This window comes from Engystomops pustulosus, chromosome 1 (genome assembly GCF_040894005.1).
Source record: "Engystomops pustulosus chromosome 1, aEngPut4.maternal, whole genome shotgun sequence".
In the NCBI taxonomy this organism is placed as follows: Eukaryota; Metazoa; Chordata; class Amphibia; order Anura; family Leptodactylidae; genus Engystomops; species Engystomops pustulosus.
The window spans coordinates 116,854,024-116,878,329 of record NC_092411.1 but is presented as its reverse complement, the minus strand read 5'-3'; the positions used below and the strand labels follow the sequence as shown (position 1 = coordinate 116,878,329).

The following is a 24,306-nucleotide window of genomic DNA, read 5'->3' as shown; positions in this document are numbered from 1 at the left end:
ACTGTATATAGTTTAAGTTAAGTGGATGGATGCGATACAAAAGACCACTTCTGCTGATAATGGAGTACCAGAACGGTCATTTAGTGAGCCCAGTCTTCCTTCCAAATATGGCCAGCAGGGGGCCGGGTTGGGAAGTGGTTGTTATCAGTTATTGAAGTAGTGTTATTTTGGAATCTTAAAGGGAACCTGTCACCAGGAGACCCATTTTTAGCACTCCCCCAGTCCCCACAGAGCATAGTACATACACTGCCAAAGTGTTTTTATATTAAAAATTGGTTTTACAGAAAAAAATATATGTTACATTGTACCTTTCATTAGCATGTGCTGTGTGACTAGGCAGTTGCCAGATGGGAGGGGCTGGAAAGGAGCAGTTTCCCCCCACCCTTGGGGAACAGCTACTCCTTTTGACCTTTTCAAATATATGAAAACACCCATCACTGGGCTTAGTGACGCCCCCTGCTCCTCTACAGCCAATCCCGAGTGAGGGGAGTTATTCATATATTTGAAAAGGTCACATGTTTCCCAAGGGTGGGGGGGGGGGACTTCTCCTTTCCAGCCCCTCCTATTGGGCAACTGCCTAGTCACACAGCAGATGCTAATGGAAGGTACAATATAACATATCTTTTTTTCTGTAAAACCAATTTTTTATAAAAAAAAACACTTTGGCAGTGTATGTACTATGCTCTGTGGGGACTGGGGGGGTGCCAAAAAAGGTTCCCTTTAAATCAAAATATTCACATTTTTTTCTTTTTTTTTGTCTGGTACGTTTAGTGAAGTTCATATATTGGAGGGATCTCAAAGATTTCCTGTAGAAGGACCCATGAGTCTTTAGCTATAACCTTGTTACCATGCAAGCTAAAACCATGGTAGTATTGGATGTAAAATACACAAGATGTATCTAGGTGAAGTGCAGAGTTGCCTTATAACAGTTGGGATAGTGCCAAGGGTCAAAGTCAATAATGAAAATTAATATAGCACTATGGATCAACATTAGTATTCACACAGCATGACAGAGAAAGCAGGGAAGAGCCACAATGCTGAATAGCTATTTTCTATTGTTATTGCCACTTTAATTTAGCAATCAGCAGGAGTGTTTATTAAGCGTTTATTAAAGTGCCAGTTTTATGTCTAACTGCACTGAAAAGAAAGTGTAAACTGCTTGCACATATATTTATAAAGTGTCTGCACCTATGTCCAACAAGACAGAAAAAAATGTGCACCCAGAGGGGCGTGTTAGTGCTTAGTCGAAATGTGTTCCACATTTATTATTGATGTGCGTCACAATTTTGCAGCAAAAAAAAAAAGTTGCACACTTCCAGTTTGCACCAGTTTTGATAAATGTGCGCCATTCTGTCCATAGCCAAATGAACAATGATGGTATAGCCCAGCAATGTCTGATCATGTGACATCTCCTTTAAAACTATTTTCTTAAAGCTGATGAAGTAGCCAACTGCAGCATGAAATGCATGTTACCTTAAAGTTAGAATGGACTCGGTTATTGTAAAATATACCGAAAGGTGTGAGCTCTGATTTGGTATCCGGATAGAGCCCGTGCGATTCTCCAGTAGAAGACTTGTGGAACACATACCAGATCCCGGCATCCTTTAAATAAAGAAAGGAACTTTTACTACAATTCCAAAATCACCACAGATAGAATATAGCAAATGTCCAGTGCCTGTGACAACTATCATTATTATTTTATAGCAGTGGTCACTATTCTATTGCCAACATGTCAAATTCTGACTGATCTATTAATATCTAGAAATGGAAAACTATGTTAAAGGGAATCTGTCATCAGATTTTACCCAATTAAATTAATAGATCCCTTAAGTAGGGTATGAATTTACTTTTTTGGAAGTACCTCATTTATGTAAAAAAAAAAAAAAAAAAGAAAAAAAGAAATATCACACCCAAACTCAGAGGAAAATGAGCTGAGAAGAGGTAGATTTGCCTGAGAGGAGTCAAGTTTAGAGGCTGTAGGCGGAGTGTCCCTTCAGACATCCTGTAGTACAAAGAAACATCCTATTGGTGTCATATTAAAGGAAACCTATCAGCAGAAATAGACCTAATAAACCACTACCTGTAAGTTAACACCTTATAGTTCATTAAACCAAAAACACAAAAGATAGAAAGTGGTCACCAAAAAAATTTTGTGTATAGCAAAAAAAAAAAAAACTTGGAAGAAGGCTGGAGTAGCTGAAACGTGCATCGGGGCAGACGCTGCACAGGTAGTTGATTCAATACACTAGTCTACTTTGAGGTGATATGTGAATTTGTTGTATAGAAGTCAAGGAGGAGGAGTGTTAGGCAAGGAGAGCTTTGACTTCAGTGCTAAAGAAGATCCTGCGACCAAGGACATCAGTAACTGACTTTCCAGAAGTCTGGTGCAAGATGTAAATTACAGTGAAGGGGGCCTTCCTTCAGCAAAGAAAGCTTGACTGAAGTGCTAAACTCTCCTTTATGCAACCAATTCACATCTCGCTTCATAGTTAATTTTCATGATTATGCCATCACGCTGAGCAAAGGAAGAAACAAAGGGGCAGATTTACTTACCCGGTCCATTCGTGATCCAGCGGCGCGTTCTCTGCGCTGGATTCGGGTCCAGCTGGGATTCATTAAGGTAGTTCCTCCGCCGTCCACCAGGTGGTGCTGCTGCGCTGAAAAGCATCGGAACGCATTGGAATACACCGAGCCAGGCCGAGTGAAGGTAAGTGGAAGCTCCGCGACAGATTTTTTTTTTTTTAAATGCGGCGGTTTTTCCGAATTCGTCGGGTTTTCGTTTAGCCACGCCCCCCAATTTCCGTTGCGTGCATGCCAGCGCTGATGCGCCACAATCCGATCGCGTGCGCCAAAATCCTGGGGCAATTGATTGAAAATCGGCGCAAATCGGAAATATTCGGGTAACACGTCGGGAAAACGCGAAATCGGGCCCTTAGTAAATGACCCCCATAATCTGGGTGGTGTTAAGAGGTTTCAAAACATAATGCTAGTGGTTTATTGGGACAATTTTTGCTGACAGGTTCCCTTTAAAGCTATAAATCTTATTAACCTGTGCAAGTTTTAGAATTTGGGATACAGGCAGTTAAACACAACTTCAGTTGCAGATAAATATCCAGTTCTTTTTTAAACGGAATCTCTGGTGTGGTAGCTTACAAAATTACAAGCCTGATGTGATCTGAAAGATTCTTATTTTTAATATGACACCATTGCATAATTCTAAGTGCTAGAGAACCGAAGTGGCAACCCCTTATAGATTAACTCAACTCGATTCATCTTTGGAAAACATGACTCTTCTCTGTTCATTTTCAACTTTGGAGATTTTTTTTATAGGTAAACAGGTAACATTTCAAATAAAAAGAGGGAATTCTATAAAAGTACATTTCATACCCTACCTGAGGGGACTAGTAAGCGGGGTAAAATAAGGTGGGCGGTTTCCTTTAAATTTGCATATGTGCTGGTAAATGACAGCCTGCGTAAAAGGGAGTAAATTTAAGGGGAAAGGCTACAGGTAAACTACTAGATGTACTACATGAATAATCCTTAATGTAACAGACAAATTACACTGAATTGTAAATTGAAAGAATTTCAAAGTATACCAGGTTGGGCCGGCTCACGAGCACCAGCGTATGATAAATTCCCCCATTTTGTGTCCATTTCATCAATAAGTTGAGTATGCTTTTTGCAATAATAATGTGCAAGTAGCCTTAGGGAGCGTTCACACCTTCAGTTTTACAGATGCAGTTTACAAAGCCAAAAGCAGGTGTGGATCATAATGGGTTACAACGTTTCGTTTAGAGAAGCCGTTCCTCTTTCTTTTCACTCCACTCCTGGTTTGGACATCAAAAACTGCATCTGAAAAACTGAACTTATGAACACACCCTTACTTCAGATGCTCAAATTTTACAACTTGCCTGTGAGCCAGCAGCAGCATTACTTATCAGGTGATTGTTAGGATTTGCAATCCAGAAGGTTGATACTGCCCTAGAAAGACAATTTAGAAGGAAAAAAGGAGGGGTTACACACAATTTTATGCATTTTGTTTGTTTTTTCTTAAACTTCAAATATTACAAGTTGACATGAAAATGGATGTCATGCTGCCAGATGCTTACATGCAGTCAGTGGCTGGATTTGGGACATAGTTTCCATATACTTTTTCCCTCATTGCTGTGCAGACGGTATTATTTCGGTCTGTGGGTAATAAAGTGCCTGGCTTGGTGACAAGTCCTAGATTGTGAAACAGAGTGTTCCTTTGTTCTATGCCATCCTCCAGAAAGAAACAATGTCCAAGTGTGTCATAGCCAATAGTATTCTTTATCTGTAATAAATAAAAAAAATAAATAAGTAATCGGAAAATATCTCAACTATTTATAAAGAAAATACAAAGAGAAAGTCCAAGCAGCACAACTGAATCAATGAAAGGATGGTGGGTGCTCGCCAAACAGGGCCGGGTGTCAGGTCCTCAAACAATAAGTCAACTAAAGAGACGTTTCGGCTCAAACAGAGCTTTGTCTAAGCCGAAACATTGGTGTAATTAGATATGGAATAAAAGCACTGCCTCTTTTTGACAGGCGTAAATGTTACTTCCTAGATGCCATTAGTACTTCATCAAGTATGCATCATATTTATCACAGACCGCCATGTGTGGCACATTTCAGATATGTTTACCATATTGGCAACCTTGATTGCTTCCATTTATCCATTGCCTCTAGTACTCCATATTGGTTGTGGCAATTTTTTTAGTAGCTCAATTTTGAGTGGGTGACCAATGTCCTGCTACACTAACATTGAAAGATGCAACCCCCAAATGATGTGTGACTGCAGCTTGACCTTACAGGACCAATTCACCCACCTTCAGGTGACTGCCCTGTAATATCATACTATGATCACACCCAGTGCTGCAACCACCTAAAGATGGGTGACTGAAGCATGACTTTACAGGAGAAACCCTCCAGAGGTAGGCAACTTAGCCCCGTAATGTCCTGCTACACTCACACCAAAAGTAGTGTCCTTACATTAATGTGCATTGTTCAAAACCTTTTATTATTAGCTAGATCAATGTAAAGGAGGAGATTTGTGTGAGACCCCACTCTGGGCCAGTTGATGGGGAAGAGGGTGGAAGTATGACTCGAACACTCGCTCTGAATCAAGTCATTGACAAGAAAAGTAGTTAGTGACAAGAAAAGTATTGGTTAGGACGCAAAGGCCTAATTTGCAGTTTAGTGTAAGTAAGTATTTAAATTAGCATGTATTCAGAAACATTAAGGTTGTGAAAGTGATTGTATTAGCTGTATTACAGGACCGGAATGACCCTTTAAAGATAGCAGTGGTCGTGCAGATACCTGGAAGATATAATGGAATGATATACAGCAGAGTAATGCTGTGTCTATAAACCCCATTAGTATACCCCATGGATGGAGAAACAAGACACATGCTCTCCATCACTACTCTCTTCACTGGATCAGTGTAGTGAGATCACAGAATGGTTTAGGAACCCCATCCCAATTTATCAGAAAAGAAACTATATCAAAACTGCCTTATGCTGCATTAGAGAAAAATTGCCCAACCCTACAATCTCACCTCATCTGACATTCCCATAAAGTTATATCATGAATTAAGCAATTTACTGAATTGTGTGGAAATGGATGGCATAATAAAATCAAACATTGTCATGTAGTGATAATACATACCAACAAGCCATTAGTGGCATGGACAGTGACACATCTGGAAAAGCTATGGTGAATAGATAAGCCATCTAAATAGGTTGCAGGACTATAGCCTCCCACTTCATCGACATCCCCGCACAGATGAAAATGCACTGGGTAACTGCCCATTACTTGCTGGCCCATGTGCTTCAGCTCAATGTTGGACAGATGCACAGAAGTGAAATTCTGTGATACCTACCAAAGAACAGAAATAACTTACAGTAACTCAGCCTTTCATAACAGCACATGTAGAGATGCAGCTTCTGACCAAATACACTCTCCTATTGAGGGAAGATTACATTAAATGTCCACATCCCCCAATTATATTCATAGAGAAGACTACAGGGCTCTATCCACAAGGTCTCACATGTGCTGAACATAATAGAACACATACGATTAGTCCTGTGACAGACAGATTGTGTACATACTTCAGTTTCCCATAAAGTTACTCGATTTTCAGTATCTAACTACTACATACCTTAATATGTCCTCCAAATGTATCAAAATTAAAGAACTGGCATTGGTTGTTCCCATAACAAGCATTCTCCATTTCTCCTTGGATGACAATGTTTCTTGTAAGGACTCCCACTTCAGCCCGCATGTCCAAACCTTCTGTGATTTCCCCCATATGGAAATACATGGGCGTTTCTACATTCAAGGAAAAGTTGATAAAAAAAAAATCTTCAAATACAATTTTTTTTTTATGGGAAAAGACTCCCATATGGTATAAACGACAGAAACAAATACATATGTACCAAAGGGATTGGTCATGCTACACAAAACAATAATAGCATAGTAGGGATCTTGAATGAGGAATATACTTTTATGGATAGGGACATCAGCCTGTAAGTGCATCAGAAGTGGGCAAGATTTGCACACATTTTAGCTCTTCTCTGGAATTTTCATCCACTGAATGTAGAATGCAGTCTACATCAAATCAGTCTAAACAAATATGGTAAATTGGCTCTGCCACCATTACACCTGCGAGCAAATTTGTATATCCATAAAATAAAAAGACTTTATGCTACATTGTTCAGTCACCTTGTGGTAGGTTTCCAATTCTATTAAAGGCCTCTACAAAGTAATATAATTAGTCCGGGAGATATTTTGGACCCAACAAGGTTATTACCTACTACAACTACAAGTAGTACCATAGCACCACACTATGTATCAACAAGCTGTATGCTGTATACAGTGCTTTCAGTTTGGGGGAATTTGAAGCATTGTGATTCACTTCAGAAGAAGCAGAACTATAAAATATATAGAAACCACAAAAAACTGTCAAAAGCTTCAGCATCAGCATAAATGTATTGTTTTCCTGCCGTCAGCTTATGAAAGATCATAGATAATGGACAATATATTCATGTGACTGCAAGAATACATTCTATAGAGAAGCTGAAGATTAGAAACTTGAGGAGATAAAAGATATCTTTTATCATCTGGATAACTGCACAATGACCTATTCACACGCTGTACAAATATGATTTTGCTGTTAAATATAGTAAACTACACAATTTGGATTATTGTAAATAAACAGCATTATTTTATAACAGGAATAAGTACACAGGCAGTTTTTGGTCTTCGACAAAATGGTGGGAAAAGATTTAATTTAAACTGATAATGGGGAGATTTATCAGAAGTGTGAGGCAAAACTGCTCTAGTTGCCCATGGCAGTGAATTAAAGGAAAAAAAGTGGAGCTTCCTCTGTTGAATAAAATGATTTTGTGATCAAACATTGGTTGAACCTGAACTTTTTTTCCCCTTTAATCCACTGCCATTTGCAATACGGTCCTTCCAGGAGGAAGCGGTAGGAGCACTGCAGCGCTACATCATCTCTTGACACACTCCGAGTAGTTATGCACTGAGCATAACTACCCCAGGTGAGAGCACAACTAACCTGACCTTAGTCACCAGAAATAGGATTCCCTTGAACCAACGGGTGTTTGCCCTATGAGCGCCTTTGTGTCCTTTTATTTTTCGTTTTAGTCTAGTTGCCCATGGAAACCAATCAGAGCTCAGCTTTAATTTTATAAACAGCTGTGGGAAAATGACAGCTGAGCTCTGATTGGATGCTCTGGGCACCTAGAACAGTTTTGCTCTCAGACACTTATGATAAATTTCCCCCTATTATATACTCATGTGAGGTCAAGATCAGTTTTTATGTAAAAACAGAAGTGAATAGAGATAAAGAAAACAAAAGTATAAACTAAATAAAGTTGTTAAAAATGTTTCATATTTATACCAGATTTGAGATCTCATCTTCTGCTTGTAAAAGTCTGGGCTAAGAGCAGGACCAAGTATGTACTGGTTTGCAGCCAGTGTCTGGATATTCACTGACACCAACATTGAGAAAATCAAATCAAAAATATTTTAGATGATTTTTACATAGAACCAAAGCAAAATCCTTCATCTTCACAGGTGCTGCCTGCTTTCAGGATATATTTATTTATCTAGTAGTGGGAGTCTAAATGGGGTTCCATATTTTTTCCAGTTTGCACATAACAGATGGATATGGGTGACTACACACATATATTTTACCTTTTATTTTTATTTGGAATCTGTTACACTCTGAACATGGAAGAAGAGTAAATTCTTCAGCTTGGTACATGGAATAGTCGGTGCTTGCAACAACTATTTGATCCCCCGGCTGCCAACTGCGCACATCATCCATGAGGTCTAACACGACACCATCAACAGCTTCAATGCTAAATCCAGAGAAGGCTTTACCTGGGGGAGAACAAGGGCTCGGATAAATCAGTATGCATTAGTGTACATAACAAAGCACTGTATAATGGTAACCTCTGGAGCTCCCACTGATCATGAAGCCTTCCCAGCACAGCGGCTTTCCCGATAGCTCTGATCATCCCTGGTCTGTAGACTGCCAGGGCACTGCACGTGGAAAGCCAGTTACAGGGCACAGTGCTCCTTACTCTATATTCTCCGGGATAATCGGGGGCTCAAAGGTCAGATTCTCACCAACCATAAGGTGATATCATTAGGATGTGCTATGGAATCATTAATTGCTTATTGGCCAAAACATAAATTCAGCTTCCAATATGTTTGGAAGCATAAAAAGCCAAAAACGACAATACTTACCAAGTTTCCATTCACTGTATGCTTTCACCATAAATCTCTGTCCATCTAACGTGGTGAAGACCTTAACAGCTTCTGCCTTTCCCCCGGTACTATGATTTTCATATTCCCTGGTACTTTCACTGCATGAGGTGTTAGTGCCGCCAATAACGCTGACGAGAGCCCAGGCTTGTCTGCAATAAGAAAAAAACATTACACAAATGTAATATGCATCACAGAATAGGCTAAGGAATGAAAAACATGGAAATATTGATGCTTCACCACAGCTGCACCAATGTATGTTCAGCACTTTAAACGGAATGTCTAACAATAGACTGCGCCATTGTTCCAGATTTTCCTACCTCTCAGTTTACAATTAGACAGTGGATCTGACTTCTTTGATACCCTTCCAGTCACAAAAATGGGGGTCCATATATGCAATAAACTGGAATGGTAGTTAGCACTATATTCACATACAGCACTTGCAGAAACACATGTTTATGATTGTTATTCATTCAGAAATATCCCTTTTAATTTCCAGAACACTTTCTGCACTTCTGATCATCTGTAACACTTTGGTTTGCTGCTAATAATTACCAGTCTTTCATTATCTTTCTTGAAGTATAATGAGTAATAAAAGGGACGTAGACATAATAAAAGGCATGAATAGAGAAGACCAGATGTTGTTCCCCATGCCTTTAGGCACGTTAATCTGCAAAATCTGAAAATCTGGGAAGTAGATCATGGAGATCCTTTACAGGCACTGGAAAAGGGATCTAAAATTCATAGGATACCTATTGTAGTGGGAGTAAAATCTTAAGGATGAAATCTGAAGTGAAACACAAGTAAATAAGCCTTTTGAAGAGACTGATTTACAATAAATTGGATAAGCAAGTATTCTTTATTTCCCATGCTAAATCTGCAGGCAAAATCCATTGAAGCGAATCTGTCACAAGGAATGTGACAGGTTTGAATAGCTTATGTTATACTAAAATGCCTATGTCAGCATTCTGAATCATTTCAGTACTTTATATTAGTTTAATTCACATTACCTGGCTTTCTGCCAGCAGCCTGTAGCGAGTCCCAGGGGAGGGGCAGCTGCAGCCTATGTGTGTCTGTCTCCTCTACTCCACACCAGTTGAATGAGAGAAGACTGTTGCTGGAACACAGGCTGCCGCTGCACCTCCCAGGGGACTCACAACACGCTGTTTGCAGGGAGCTAGTTAATTTGAAATAAATTACAAAGTACTGAAATTATGCAGAATGCTGACAAAGGCATTTTTAAAATTAGCAAAGCATAGGATATTCTAACCTGCCACCAGCAAAACTGAAATTCCTGGTGACAGGTTTGCTTTAAGCTGTAGAATTGTACATAGTGTATTAACGTAGTTAGTGAAAACACATAAAATGAGCTCCATAGAATAAATAATGCCCCCTATAATCAAGAAGCAGGAATATCTAAATATATAAAGCAAATACATAAGAGAGCCAACACAGAAAGTCTAGGCCTAGATAAATACCTATATGACAAGCCTTTCACTTGATTACTACCAAGAAGACGTTGAATAGTTAAGCGAGTTTCTTGAAGCAGCTTCTTGTCTGCTGAATCACCCACGGCCACTGCCACAATGCGACCAGGTGGTAGGGAATTGATGAACTCTTCCAGCCTCTTACTTTCACTTTCAGAACTGAAAGTGTCAAATTTTTCTGTTACTATTACTTGAGCAGTTTCCTGATCCACAACTCTCACGTTCAAACCCCTAGAAAAAAGACGTTCAAAGCTGTATGGTCCTGCTGGAAGTCCAGATGAGTTTAGAGACTTTGTCAATAGGGTCCAAGACAACTTTTGAGATCCATGTAATTCCAGGGTTCCACCAGGGGACACACCAATGAACTTCTTCCCAAATACAGGCACAGCTTCCTCTTCATCGGATCTACCATATAGGACTATCTTTGCTTTGGATTTGTAGCTGCATTTCTCTGCTCCAATATGAAGCGCTCCACCATCCTTTATTAGGATAAAACGAGTTCTAAGAGTGATATTTTTTGATCCACTAGCATCATCTTCAAAGACTAGTTTACCTAAAAAACATGGAATATATCTTAAAAATCATACATCTATATTTATTAAAAAAAAAAGTCTGAAGAGTGTAGGTCAGCTTTTCTCTGGCCACCATACATAATTGCATATATTATATTGTTACTATAATACAAGTGCTGGATCCATTTTCCCTTGTTCTAGTTGCCCATGGCAACCAATCAGTGCTCAGTTTTGATTTTGTAAATTTCTGTGGAAAAAATGAAATCTGAACTCTGATTGGTTGCTGTGAGCAACTAGAACAGTTTTGCTCCGACTTCTGATAAATATCCCCCAATGTGTTCGCAAGGATGACATGTCAGAACAAATATTGGAACTGTGTACATACCTCCACCCTGTATTGTTATAGAGTGCACCGTGGCATCAGATTGCAGACGGAGAAGATCTCCTTTTCTTATTACAACTCTATTATTAGCGTCATGACCGGGATTCCAGTTCCTGAGAAAGTAGTTTTGATCCGGACAATTTTCTACAAGTCAGACAGAAATTTTGAAAAATTAAAATGAAATTGCATGAAAAAGGTTTAAAAAAAATAACTAGGCAAAGCTTATTACATTTTTAAAGAGACTTCCTTTTTACAATGTTCACAATAATGAACAAAAATAAACAATTTTCAGTACAAAATTATAAGCGGACCCCTACAGCAAAAAGCTTTTATAGTAAAGAATCAAGCCTGTAAGTAATGATAAGTGTAGTGAAACCATCTGGATGATTCAATGAAATATGAGTGAATGTAGGAGTGTGAATCATAGGAGAGCACTTCTCAGACATGGCTTTCATTATATAGAGAACTCTCCAATATTACATGTAAGACATGCCTCTGACAACTATTTGTTATCATTGGACCAATCCAAGTGTTGTAGTTCCTTACGCACAGTTACAACATCCTTGAGGACATGAGTACGAGCTAAGACTTTATTACACTCGCTCCTGGGAGGTCTCTCTCCAGTTGCGCCCTAGTAGTTGTAAAGCTGGCACAGCCTACGGAGAGCAAGTTGTGGCTCTGAAGAAAAGCCGTGTAAGTTTATTACTTCCATAAATGATGTACATGGCCCTACATATAAATTACTTTTACTCAAAGACATAGTTTACTATTATTGCTTTTATTTTTACATTTCCTACTAGAACTTCTGCCTTTCTTTTAGGCAATTGTAGCATACAAATTGCACAGCTATGTAACCTTTATGAGGTCACCTTGTAACAAACATCTGCAATGACATTTCGTTTACTGCTCTCCAAAATCTGTGCAAATGCAAAATGTCAGAAAAAACAGTTTACAAACATATCCTTCTTATTCCCTACACTCTAAATAGTTATCTGATTATAGTTATAGATGGCGATACGTCTTAGCTTTCAGTGATGGTCAGTCACTCGTGGATAAGCTGTAAGCTTATGTACCAAATTCACCAAGATATAGCTACATGTTACTAGGAGAAATAAACGGTGATGAATTGGGAGGAGGGGGGGGGGGGGATTTATCCCAATAAGTCACAGACTGTAACGACGTAATTGCTTGTGACAAAAAAGCTGTACAAATATAGACGTGTGCCGCTTATGGCACAAATGATAAACATGTAAATTAGAGCTGTACATTTAATTTTCTAAGTAAAGTACAGCAGCAAAGCTCCTAACATGGTTCAATTCACAGCTACTAGGATCTACCCAGCACTGTTAATGCTTAAAAAAGTCTACTTGTAGATTTCTTTTAAAAAGATGACAAAAAATTGTGAACAATATATTTTTCGCATGTCCTTATTACATCACAGATAGGATTGCAATACATATAACCTCTCCAAGGAAAACACTATATTGCAGCCTCTACTGACAAAATATGATGCCACATCTGCGGCATGTTTCTGCAGAGAGGGGTCATGTCTATTGTTGCCTAAGGCCACAAGGTTTCTATAAAGCAAGTCACTAAATAGAGGATGGCAGCCACTTAAACCATAGACAAAAAAAAAAAAAAATTATGTTGCTGTGGAAATTAGTGAACGTATAAATGGTTTTCTAGATATGAACATGGGAACGCAGCACTTACCATCAGGGGCATACTTAGAAGATATTCCTAGAACAACAGCAAGGATAATAAAAAAAGTAAGACTGACAATTCCAAAACAGATTAGCGTGTTTTTGTGTCTTCTCCTACGAATAACTTGTGCATGATTGTTTTGTCCATCTCCTGAAAATCCAAACGTTGTATGTGCTTCTTGCCCAGAGGAATTAAATTTGGCTGATGCTTGAGTCTTTGGAGGGGGAGGTGGACGCAATGGAACTATTCTGCCAGGCACGTATCCTGGCGATCGCATGTTACTGCCATTCTGAGGCTGGAGGAAGAGGCGTGATCCTCCCCTGTAGTCGGGTGATGATTGCATGATAATGTGATGTGAAGCTTTCCCTGAAATGACACAAGAAACTCATCAGTAGCAAGTCACAACCACACTTGTACATAAGCACTGCAGTTATAAGGCTAGAGAAACAAAGCAATTGTCAGAAGATCTTCCGCTACATTCAAGGCTCGTCCATAGATCGAAGAAGACAAATCCCTCCAGTCTACAAAAAAAGGAACTACAAAACCTTTTATAACCCAAAAGACCCAGTAACATGGCGCATAATGCAGTTTGCACGGTTTCTGATAAATGTGGCCCTATGTGTACTTTGCCTGTGTAGTGTACAGGGTGCTCTAGATTCAGGAATTTTGGTGCACGTTCAGAAAACTTTTCTTTGGTACACCTTTAACATAGACCGTGCGTCACATTTCTGTAAGACTCTGCATGATAAATGTGTCTTAGGGTCCGACCCCTTGTAGTGCAGAAATTTGTTTTACGTCAGATTTAGTGGAGCCGCGACACAAATAAAAATGTCATCTGTAAACAACCACACTTATCCGTAAAATCCTTTCCCCAAATCTAAATTTGTTGTAAAGAGGGCAACAAATAGAACTACACAATCAAGACTGGTTATAGCTTAAAGGAAATATACGCTCAAAATCAAGCATTTTGTGTGTAGAGGTCCTTTAAGCTATAACCATTCTTGATTGTGCAGTTCCATTTGTTGCCCTCTTTGCACCTACGCCTACAATCAAGTGCTCTGACTACAGAGGAAAAGCTGTGTTCTTAGCATATTACTCTATGCATCTTATGGTGCAACACAAAATGATTAGTCATAAAGACGAACTACACACTGTTCCGCTGTGGGGGTTGGTACATATAGAGGGTCATAAAACCAAACTTTATTGAGCTTCAACTATTCTAGGCAATAAAATTTGCTAGGTTTATTACTGGAGTGCTAAGGATTTTACATAGGATCCCATTACAACAGACTTTAAAGGTCAAAGAATAGGATGATATTCATGACCATCAGTAGTTCCATCATGTGGGCATGCACAAGTCATAAGCACTTATACAGGAGATGAACACATGATCTTCTCCAACTCCTCCTAACGCACATATGCATAGAATCGGCCTCCAATTATTTTTAAACAGGAGACAAAGATGCTTCTTTTCTTCTCATAGCAGATGAGGCCTATTGTACAAGCTAACCCTGCATGTGACACAGAAGCTGAAACTGCAAAGACTCAACTTCTAATTTATGCGGCGGATTGAAAGGAGCTTTTGGATGGATTTTAAAGTGCTGTGTGAACCTGATCTGACAGTGGACAGCCTCCTCCTCATCCCCCATACACATTCGATTCCCAGGATGACCAGCCAAAATTCATATTCATCCATATATTTGGCCAGCTGTCAAAATGGCTCTATTAGGCAAACACCTTGACATATCACTAAAAAAAAAAAAAACATGCCTAGGCAGACACTACAGCTTTAGGAGGCAACACTGTACCGTGTTATAACAAGGGATAATGACAGGGTTAAAACACATCCCAGACAAGTATGCAGGTGCCGCATGTACAGGCAGAACAGCGCAAGCGCTATGTACACAGCAAATTCCATGTCAGAACAGTCAATGCCTAATTCTAAAAGTAAAACTGAGTAGTTAATCATAGCCAATAAGAGCCCCAGAAGCTAAAGACCTAGGTTTTGCTAAATCTTCTTTTTATTATATTAAGATTAGCCTTTAGTTACATATATACATTCCATTAAACATTATGAATTTTTCAACTAGTATATCCTTTCACAGTTGTCAACCAGGGATGAGTGGACCTAAAGCGCAGTGTTCAGGTCCATGCCAAACATAGTGGGTTCAGGTCCCCTAACATCAGCCAAGAATCCAGCTTTTGGGCTCAACCCTGCTGGTAAACACCCTTGATCAGAGGCATCTGTCTGCATGTAAACACCAGTAAGCATGTGCCATCCATCTGCATTTAGTTGGCACTTAAAGAATGAACACGGTGATCAGTGCTGATCCCGCCAAATCCGACCTAATTGAAATGATGTGACAGAGGTATGGGTTCCAATAGGAGGTAGCATATTACCTCCTGAATGAATGCCCCCCGAAGCACAAGTAAATGAAATGCACTCCTTTTCTTTACTATGCATTTCAGATTTTCTCATCACAGTACAAATCCTATACAAAAAGTCAAAAGCAAAATAATCCTCACAAGTCAAGGTATTGCTTGTGTCTGCAGTTTGAACCTGCTCCAGATTCTTCTGAAGAGGAAACCATGCTGGGAAAGGTTATATCCAGCGTTTCCTGTTGAAAATTTAGGAGAGGAAGATGGATTACCCAATCTTGAGATAAACACACTATGAAACATCAGGAATTGTACAAACATCACCAACTATCACAAAAAGAAATTATAAAGTTTCAATCCCACTGAGAAATCGCGGGAACAATATAATTTCCAATAGATCTTTCATTTTCTATAAGTTTCAGAATAGGTAAACAAGTAAGTGGTGTCAGAGCCTGAAGGTGCTGTTTCCAGCTCAACCAGCACCATTGACCATCCTTGTCTTCCTGCTCCGAGAGCCATCACTAGCGTTTCCTCCACTGCATGCACTGTACAAGTTGAATGGGAGAATGTACAGTGGGTATGGAAAGTATTCAGGCCCCTTTAAATGTTTCACTCTTTAATTCATTGCAGCCAATTGGCAAGATCAAAAAAGTTCTTTTTTTGCCAGTAATATACACTCTGCACCCCATCTTGACAAAAAAAAATATAAATATTTCACACCTGGATTTGGGGATACTCTGTCAATCTTTCTTGCAGATCCAGTTCCCTCAGGTGAACATTGGTGGAGGCCATTTTCAAGTCTCTCCAGAGATGCTCAACATAACTGCAGTCAGTTCTCATTAAGGATGACGTGCAGCACAGGGTGGTCCGCTATATAAAGTCCAAAAACCAGAACAGAACTTTTATACCTTTATGGTTGACTTGTTTTTCAGAATACAGAATTTATAGAGAAATTTGTTTGTTTTTTTTGCATCACCATGTTGCAATATAACATAACATTTAAATTTTTTTGTATGCAGAACTGTTTTTTTAATAGCATAGTGTTGGAGTAAATGTTGGTCTTTGATTACCTTTTATTTCTTTTAATGAGGTTTGATGTGAAAATATCATAATTTTTCAAAACAACATTTACAGCGTTCACCGTACGGGTTCAGTAACAATTTTATTTTATTGTACAGGTTGTTACGGGGATGCGATACCCAATATGTAGTGTTTGATGGTTATTTTCACTTTTCTATTGTGAAATTAGATTTTTATGTGTGATGGGGCATTAGGGAATCCTTATACATTGGTTTAATTTTTTTTTTTTTTTTTTTTTTAATTTGGACTTTGTCTTTTAGACCTTTTTCTTAACCGTTTTACTTTGTCCCAGGTTGGGACATGAAGAAGTAATCATTTGATCACAAGTTCAGTGCAAAATACTGCAAAATTAATGTATTGCAGCATATTACATACCGTAGTCAGCCTATGCATTCTATATAGGCTAACAGGAGCACTGTTCCATCGTGCTAAAAGGACCTCAGGATTGCCATGGAAGCGGTTGGCACCTCCGTGTCCTTCAAGGAGAATGCCGACTTGCTGGGTGAGTACCCGGGTAATGCTCCATAGACACAGCGGTCACCATGACGCGGGGTTAGACAGCTGAGATCACACAGACGTCCTCCTGAGCTCTCGTTTCAAATTTTGGACATGCACAGTGCGCTCATTGGGGCAGATTTATCAAGTGTCTGAAAGCAAGAATATTTCCAGTTGCCCATGGCAACCAATCACAGGTCCCCTTTAAAATATTCATGAGCACTAATAAAATGAAAGCTGAGCTGGAAATATTCTGACTTTCAGACACTTGATAAATTTGCCCCTTTATCTCCGCTCCGGCCCTGTGCGTATCCGGAGGGAGAAACGCACACTGAGCATGGGCCACCAGCAAAGGAATGTGGTGCCAACATGTACAGCGGGCTGCACATACTGTGCATGTCCGATATTTGAAACAAGAGCGCAGGAGGATGGAGAGACGCGGGAGGCATTGGTTCAATGAAAAGCAGTAGGTGGAGTTTTCATGATGCAAAGGCCTGGAGGGTGGGTGAGCACTTGACTGCTCTACCCTGAACCCCACCCCCATGACTGCTAACTGACCATGAATATACTCGAGTATAAGCCTAGTTTTTCAGCACAAAAAATGTGCTGAAAACCCAAACTCGGCTTATACTCGAGTAAAAAAAAATATAGGTTTTACCAGGTTTTTGTGGTAATATCAGGGGCCTCGGCTTATACTTGGGTGGGCTTATACTCAAGTATATACGGTAATTTGATATTTTTAGAGTGAAACTGGCTCATAATCATTATAAGGACATGCCTGCAAAAGAATTAATACACCCTACTATGCATGTTTAGGGGTTTAACAGCCGTGTGGCTGGTAACAGGTTCCCTTTAACTTTTCTCAAGAATATACTGTATATCGGTTAAAGAATTTAAGGATTGAATCAATGCAGGGTTGAAAAGAAAAATGGTAAACCACTGAAGAGCAATAAGTAATACACTGCAGATGGAGATAAACCAGCTTTAGCACTTCCCTCCTATTTTCTTAAATCTACCAAACCCACTCCCTCATTACTCAAACTTATGTGATCAATACGTGATGTAACACAGGCCAGTAGCTTTGCCAAGATCTGAATCAGCCATGTATACAAGTCTGACAGCCATGCCCTTACTGATGCCTTACAAATCATCTGTCTGTCACTAGATATTGCTGCTATGTGTCATGTAGGATTTTTGTATTCTGTGCTCATTCTGATCAACATCAAGTAGTGTCATGAAGCTAGACGGCCATAAATATTATGCTCAGTTCTCACCTGGGTTTCGTCCCCCAGTATTATCTTTCATCCTATAAATATAATAGCAGATGTCTATCAGAAACCTCTAAAATGTCCACTCACTTCACTGGACTTATAATGGCTATTGTTATCATCTGAATGGACCACTTCCCTTAGGCTTCATTATTTGACTGGAAAATTAGATGGAAACAGCAGCAATGACTGGAAATGGTGCAAACAGAAACTAATGGAAGCCATTACATGTCTGTTGAAATGAATAGGCATTTTAATAGATACATTAGACTTCTGTTATTTTCATTTTAGTGACAGAATTAATAACGGTGGTCAGAACACAGGTGCAAACTGGGCCATAAACTATTTTCAGTTGAGGCCCCCCAGCCATGTTATGTGTACAAGGGCCACCAAATTTTCCTGGCAGATGCTGGAGAGAGAATGGAATTCGTCATGTGTATGGAGGTTATCGACAGGACCTGCAAATGGCCCAGCAGTGACCTGCCCTCAGACAACAGAACTGCTTGAGCTACACAGGAAACATGGGGGGGGGGGGGGGGGGGACAAGGAGAACAAATTGGCAAGCTAAGCTTTTTTTGGTGATTTATTCAGAGAAATGTCTACATTTAATAAGAAATGTGTTGGAAATCGACAATAATAATCGTTATTTATATAGTGCCATCAAATTCTGCAGCGCTTTACAAATCATAGGGGACACATACAGATCTATTACATTAGAGTAAAAAACAGTCATAAGGAACAATAGGAGTGAGGGCCCTGCTCACAAGAGCTTACAGTCTAGGAGACAACCACTTTATACTGAAAAGTATATTAAAGGGAAAATCTATGGCAAAGTTACTACAAGCGGTTAGACCAGTTCTGTAACATCTGATGTATGAGAGTACATTTGACTGTACCATGTCGTAATTATTAGGAACTTGCGAAAACAGCAACTCCCTAAAAATAGTGTTAGTATTCCCTGACATCTGGGAAGCAAAGAATGAGATTCTAGGATGGAGGTCCTTTGTTACACTTGCAGATGAGTAGTAAAAGAACAAGGTCCTGGAACTAACATGTCTTCTCTCTTTCATGCCCGCTTACAGATGGCAGTCAAGGGATGCAAGCAACTTGCTGAAAAGAAAAAAACAATCCATTCAAAGACCACGGGGCTTATTTACTAATGGTCCGCGGCCGCACCTTCAACGTTTTCATGTCTTGCACAGCTTTGATGGGTATTTAACAGGGGATTGTGTCGCAGGGGAGCGGGCTGTCGGACGATCCGACTGATTCGGACTGAGTGTGGGATTTAAGATTCAAATTGTGTTGCAAGACAATGCACTTACATGCACCGGGAAGAAGAAGGTGAACTCTGTCACAACTGAGTAGGGAAGCGACACAACCAGGATATCGGGCGCACGATCTTAGTGAATCGGGGCACATTGCATTATCGTGGGACAATGGAGGGGTATACTCCTCTGGACAGTTAAGTAAATGTGCCCCTATGTACAGTACTGAAGATATATACATCTGACTTCCAACATGCTTTAATCATTGCAGGCATTGCTATGTCTAAGTGGACCCACGGCCATAATCTTTCAGAACACTTAAAGGGAACCTGTCACCAGGAGAGCCATTTTTAGCACTCCCCCAGTCCCCACAGAGCATACTACATACACTGCCAAAGTGTTTTTGTATAAAAAAAAAATATATTTTTCTCAGAAAAAAAAGATATGTTATATTGTACCTTTCATTAGCATCTGCTGTGTGACTAGGCAGTTGCCCAATGGGAGCGGCTGGAAAGGAGCAGTTCCCCCCCACCCTTGGAAACATGTGACCTTTTCAAATATATGAATAACTCCCCTCACTCGAGATTGGCTGTAGAGGAGCAGGGGGCGTCGCTAAGTCAAGTGATGGGTGTTTTCATATATTTGAAAAGGTCACATGGAGTAGCTGTTCCCCAAGTGTGGGGGGAACTGCTCCTTTCCAGCCACTCCCATTGGGCAACCTGTCTAGTCACACAGCAGATGCTAATGAAAGGTACAATATAACATTTTTTTTTCTGTAAAACCTATTTTTTATACAAAAACACTTTGACAGTGTATGTACTATGCTCTGTGGGGACTGGGGGAGTGCTAAAAATGGGTCTCCTGGTGACAGGTTCCCTTTAAAGAAATAGCAACCCTAGAAATCAGCAACAACAGTAAACTGCACATCATCTCAGTCTCCATTTCTATGTAGAGAATTTCCAGCATATTCGTGAAACAAATAGTCTTGAAAACACAGAAGTAACCTCCCGCTGTACAAACACAAACCATCTTCGTGTGTATGCATAAAAATACTCTTTTACAGAAGTAGGACGGAGCACGCACAGGTCCTGGGCTGAAAACAGGATGCAACAGCTATACAAATAGTCTACCACCATAGTGTCAGAATTAAATACCACCGTACATCAGGCAAAAAATGAAATGACATGACAAGTTCTTTTATATCTTCATATGACCTACTGTATGCAGGGATGGATTTCTCGTTTTCCCCCAACTACAGCGGCCAATTTGTTATTGAATGGTATTTTTATGGAAAATATGTCACATAGGCAGATAATGAAGGTTTATTATTCAATCTGTAGCCATAGTTCATGCAGGTTTCTGGTTGTCACCCATTGCACTTTTCTTGAACATAACACTGTACAGATCATTTGAGAACTTGCAGGGGACGCCATGACATGTATGAAAACCAAGTCATCATACAACATCACAAACCTTAATATGATAATTTTAGGGCTTGCCATTGGGAAAAGAAGAACAGGAGAACAGTGTTCAGTAACTCAAGGTTTAACAAGAAAACCCCTATACAAGATTTAGTGCAGTGAATAAATAGCAAGTATTAGCTATTATTAAGTTTCATGAGCACAATCATATAGCTTTGTTTCAACTGTATTGAGGATAGTTCTGGGACAGGGCAGTTACTCGGTCATTTGTTTTTCAATAAACATATTCAGTATCCCAAATAACTTTACATATGTACAGAGCCCACCAATTTACATGTACAGACGGTTCCCTACTTAAGGGCACTCAACTTACAGACAACCCATAGTTACAGACGGACCCCTCTGCCCACTGTGACCTCTGATGAATCCCCCTGGATGCTTTACTATAGTTTCAGACTGCAGTGATCAGCTGTAAGGTGTCTAATGAGGATTTACTGATAATTCTTGGTCCCATTACTGCAAAAATTTTGAAACTCCAATTGTCACTGGGACAAAAAAAAAAATATATATATATATTTGTCTAGAACTTCAATTATAAAATATGCAGTTTCGACTTGCATACAAATTCAACTTAAGAACAAACCTCCGGAGCCTATCTTGTATGTAACCCGGGGACTGCCTGTATACAGTACCCCCATAATGAATTAATACAGGCCCCCTCTTAATTCATACCATCCCCCTTTTATTAGATAGAGATATACATGTGATGACGCATCTGTATACATATCAATGATCACACGCTGTATATAACTGATGCATCATCCCTAGAGGACGAGAGTGCTGTGCTGATAACCACAGGGTCAAAGTATCCAAACAATGAATATTCAGAACAGCAGCTTAAAAAAAAAAGATACAAAAAGCATATAGGTAGCCCCAGCCCACCAGCATACAGGTAGCCCCAGCACATAAAAAAAAAAAAGTACTCACCTTCCAGGGCTACCCGCAGCTCCTCCAGCAGTAGTGTGGGTCCACAGAGATCTGGCTCTGCCCACACTACTGCTGGAAAGGAGGAATCCCGAACAGCGGCAAAAGGAGAGTAGCTAGGTTATTTTTTTTTATGTGCTGGAGGCAGTAGGCCGTCTTGCAACCTCCATCCCCATTTCCTCCACCAAGTGGTGCCCAGGGCAGTCTCCTGCCCTGCCCGGTGGAAGAAACAGGCCTGTTCTGGGACTAGGGTGATTCATTAAGACTGGCGTTATAAACGGCAGTCCTAAAATTCCCTCTGCCCGGATCTGCTAAAAGGCTCCAGCCTTGTAGATCAGCGCAAACCAGAACCAGCTCTGCACTGGTCACTCCAATAATGTCACATCATTTGGAAGGTCAAGCAGGTCATACATTTTTGGAATGTAATTTGGTTTTGCATTGCAGATATATATATATATATATAGCCTTTTAGCATACCTTATAAAAGTTCTCGGGAGAGTGTGCTTTTTGGAAATAATGAATCAAAATCCACTGTTGAGTTTTCTGACCCAGATTTACACTTATTTGTCCTATTTCCTGTTTTATATTCAAGTACTAGGGCATGTGGCTCCATTTTTCAGATGTCACTAGTTTCAACTGAGACTACAGCCACAGATTTTCTGTATTCTGTATTTTTTTGTATCAGTTTTACAATTGGTTTTAATTAATTTTTATGCAATATGTGAACACACTGGTAGTTCCACATGAATCTATTCAATTGTAGAGAAAATGCATCAGCATCCTCAGTGCTATTTATTAAGCAGCACACATAAACATCAGCTGAGACCCCCCTCCATCATCCTCACAATTGACTGACCACCACTGCCATGGTGTAGCTCAACATGCAGTCCATGAATTCAATTCTGGAGCAATACAATCAAGTCTACTTTATCAGCATTATCAGTATTATAAAGTCTACTTTCAATATGCAGATTCACATGTAAGAGTAATTGTTTCTTGAAATCCATATTTGCTTGGTCATGTGTATCTTTTTTAGTCTCAGTAGGTATAACAACATGCAATGGTGTGAAGGGAGCTGCCATTCTCCAGATCCATCCCTTCCCCCAGCTACATCCCACCATTTGTGATTCCCAAGGGTCTGGAGAGAGTCTGCGACTGTCTATTTTCTAGTGCTGCCCATATAATATTACATTAGTGTTCTTGTTATGTAGTACATAAACACTGACTCATTACTTATTTATATCTGTTTTCCCCAGGATCAATGTAAAAGTGATTCCTTTGCAGTTCTTTCTCAATATTAGCAGGGACTGGGTTGGGACAATGGTGTTCTCTCTTCCTCTGGGTGTTCCCATTTGCAGGCATAGCATATGGAGGAGATTGAGTTATTAGTGTGATTCCCCACAGAGAGGTCACCCACATCCCAGGATCTTTTCTGTACAGTATATAGCTCTGCACAAAGGTGGATATTTACGTACAGGATGCAGATGACCCACCTCATTCCAGACACACCTAACAATAAATGGGTTAGGTCTGCGTGTGTGGCTCTCTATCTGCAGTCTGTATTTATTAGGGTTACATTCTTCAGTGGCTTGGAGAAACTTGATTCATACATCATTATATATCAGTCAAGTATATCATTATATACACCCCTTCCATCCTGTCTATGCATTGGCTGAAATAACATCTCATCTTACCGTCCCATGATCACCACAAACGTTAACCGATAATCTTTCTTTACATTGTTTTTCTGTATTCACTGCAAAGACCAAAGGAAAAAAAAGTAAAAGACTACCACTATTATTAACCCCCCCCCTCCACAAAAAAAAAAAAGTGTGAACCTGCCTTAGGGTGGTGGCAAACATGGCGTTTTGAACAGACTGCTTAAAAACTGGTTCAAAAAGCTAAAGTATGCCACCACCCTTAGGCTAATTTCACACAACAAATTCAAGTTCCTTGCCTCCATTATAAAAAGTAAAAAAACAGGAGGTTCAACAGAGGTTAAACATATCAATTAACATCTATGTAAATGCCATGTCATCCGTTATGGTCATTTTGGCAGGTATCCGTTATCCATGCGTTTTTTCTTCAAATGGAGGAAAAGTAGTGGAGCCTCAGTTATCCGTGGATAACAGATCCCTGCCTAAACTGAACATAACGAATGACATGAAACTTACATTTATGTCAACAGGGATTTTTAATTAATACATTAAACCTCTGTTCTTTACTTTAACAGAGGTAAGGTACGGTAGTGTGAAACGAGCCTTATAAAGTCTGGCACTTATTGGGACATGGCTGCCAAATACCAATATTTCCAGCTCTGTTGTGTGCACAATCTGGTGTCAAGGACAAATGACAGATAGACGGTCCATCTGTACATGTCTGGCCGCAGATCCAGACAGATGCTGGCCGCACAGAATTGGCTGCCAGGCTTCTCTCCAAGTTTTCACCTTGGACCCTGTAAATAAGATGGTGACTGATGGCTGCTTCAAGCAGCAGAATTTTTATTTATTTTA

General features: G+C 39.8%; 1 protein-coding gene across 1 annotated transcript in view; it reads right to left on the bottom strand.

Annotated features, from left to right (window-relative positions):
• The window catches only part of CEMIP2 (cell migration inducing hyaluronidase 2), a 55,656-nt gene that overhangs the window by 24,993 nt on the left and 6,357 nt on the right, over positions 1-24,306 (bottom strand). Inside the window, exons 2-11 of the mRNA XM_072150962.1 lie at positions 12,911-13,267; positions 11,201-11,341; positions 10,295-10,856; positions 8,799-8,968; positions 8,241-8,429; positions 6,181-6,350; positions 5,688-5,897; positions 4,110-4,315; positions 3,912-3,981; positions 1,474-1,602 (exon numbers count right to left, since the gene is read on the bottom strand). Of these exons, the coding sequence (XP_072007063.1) occupies positions 1,474-1,602; positions 3,912-3,981; positions 4,110-4,315; positions 5,688-5,897; positions 6,181-6,350; positions 8,241-8,429; positions 8,799-8,968; positions 10,295-10,856; positions 11,201-11,341; positions 12,911-13,244 (2,181 nt within the window). The 5' untranslated portion in view covers positions 13,245-13,267. The remainder of the gene's footprint in view (positions 1-1,473; positions 1,603-3,911; positions 3,982-4,109; positions 4,316-5,687; positions 5,898-6,180; positions 6,351-8,240; positions 8,430-8,798; positions 8,969-10,294; positions 10,857-11,200; positions 11,342-12,910; positions 13,268-24,306) is intronic.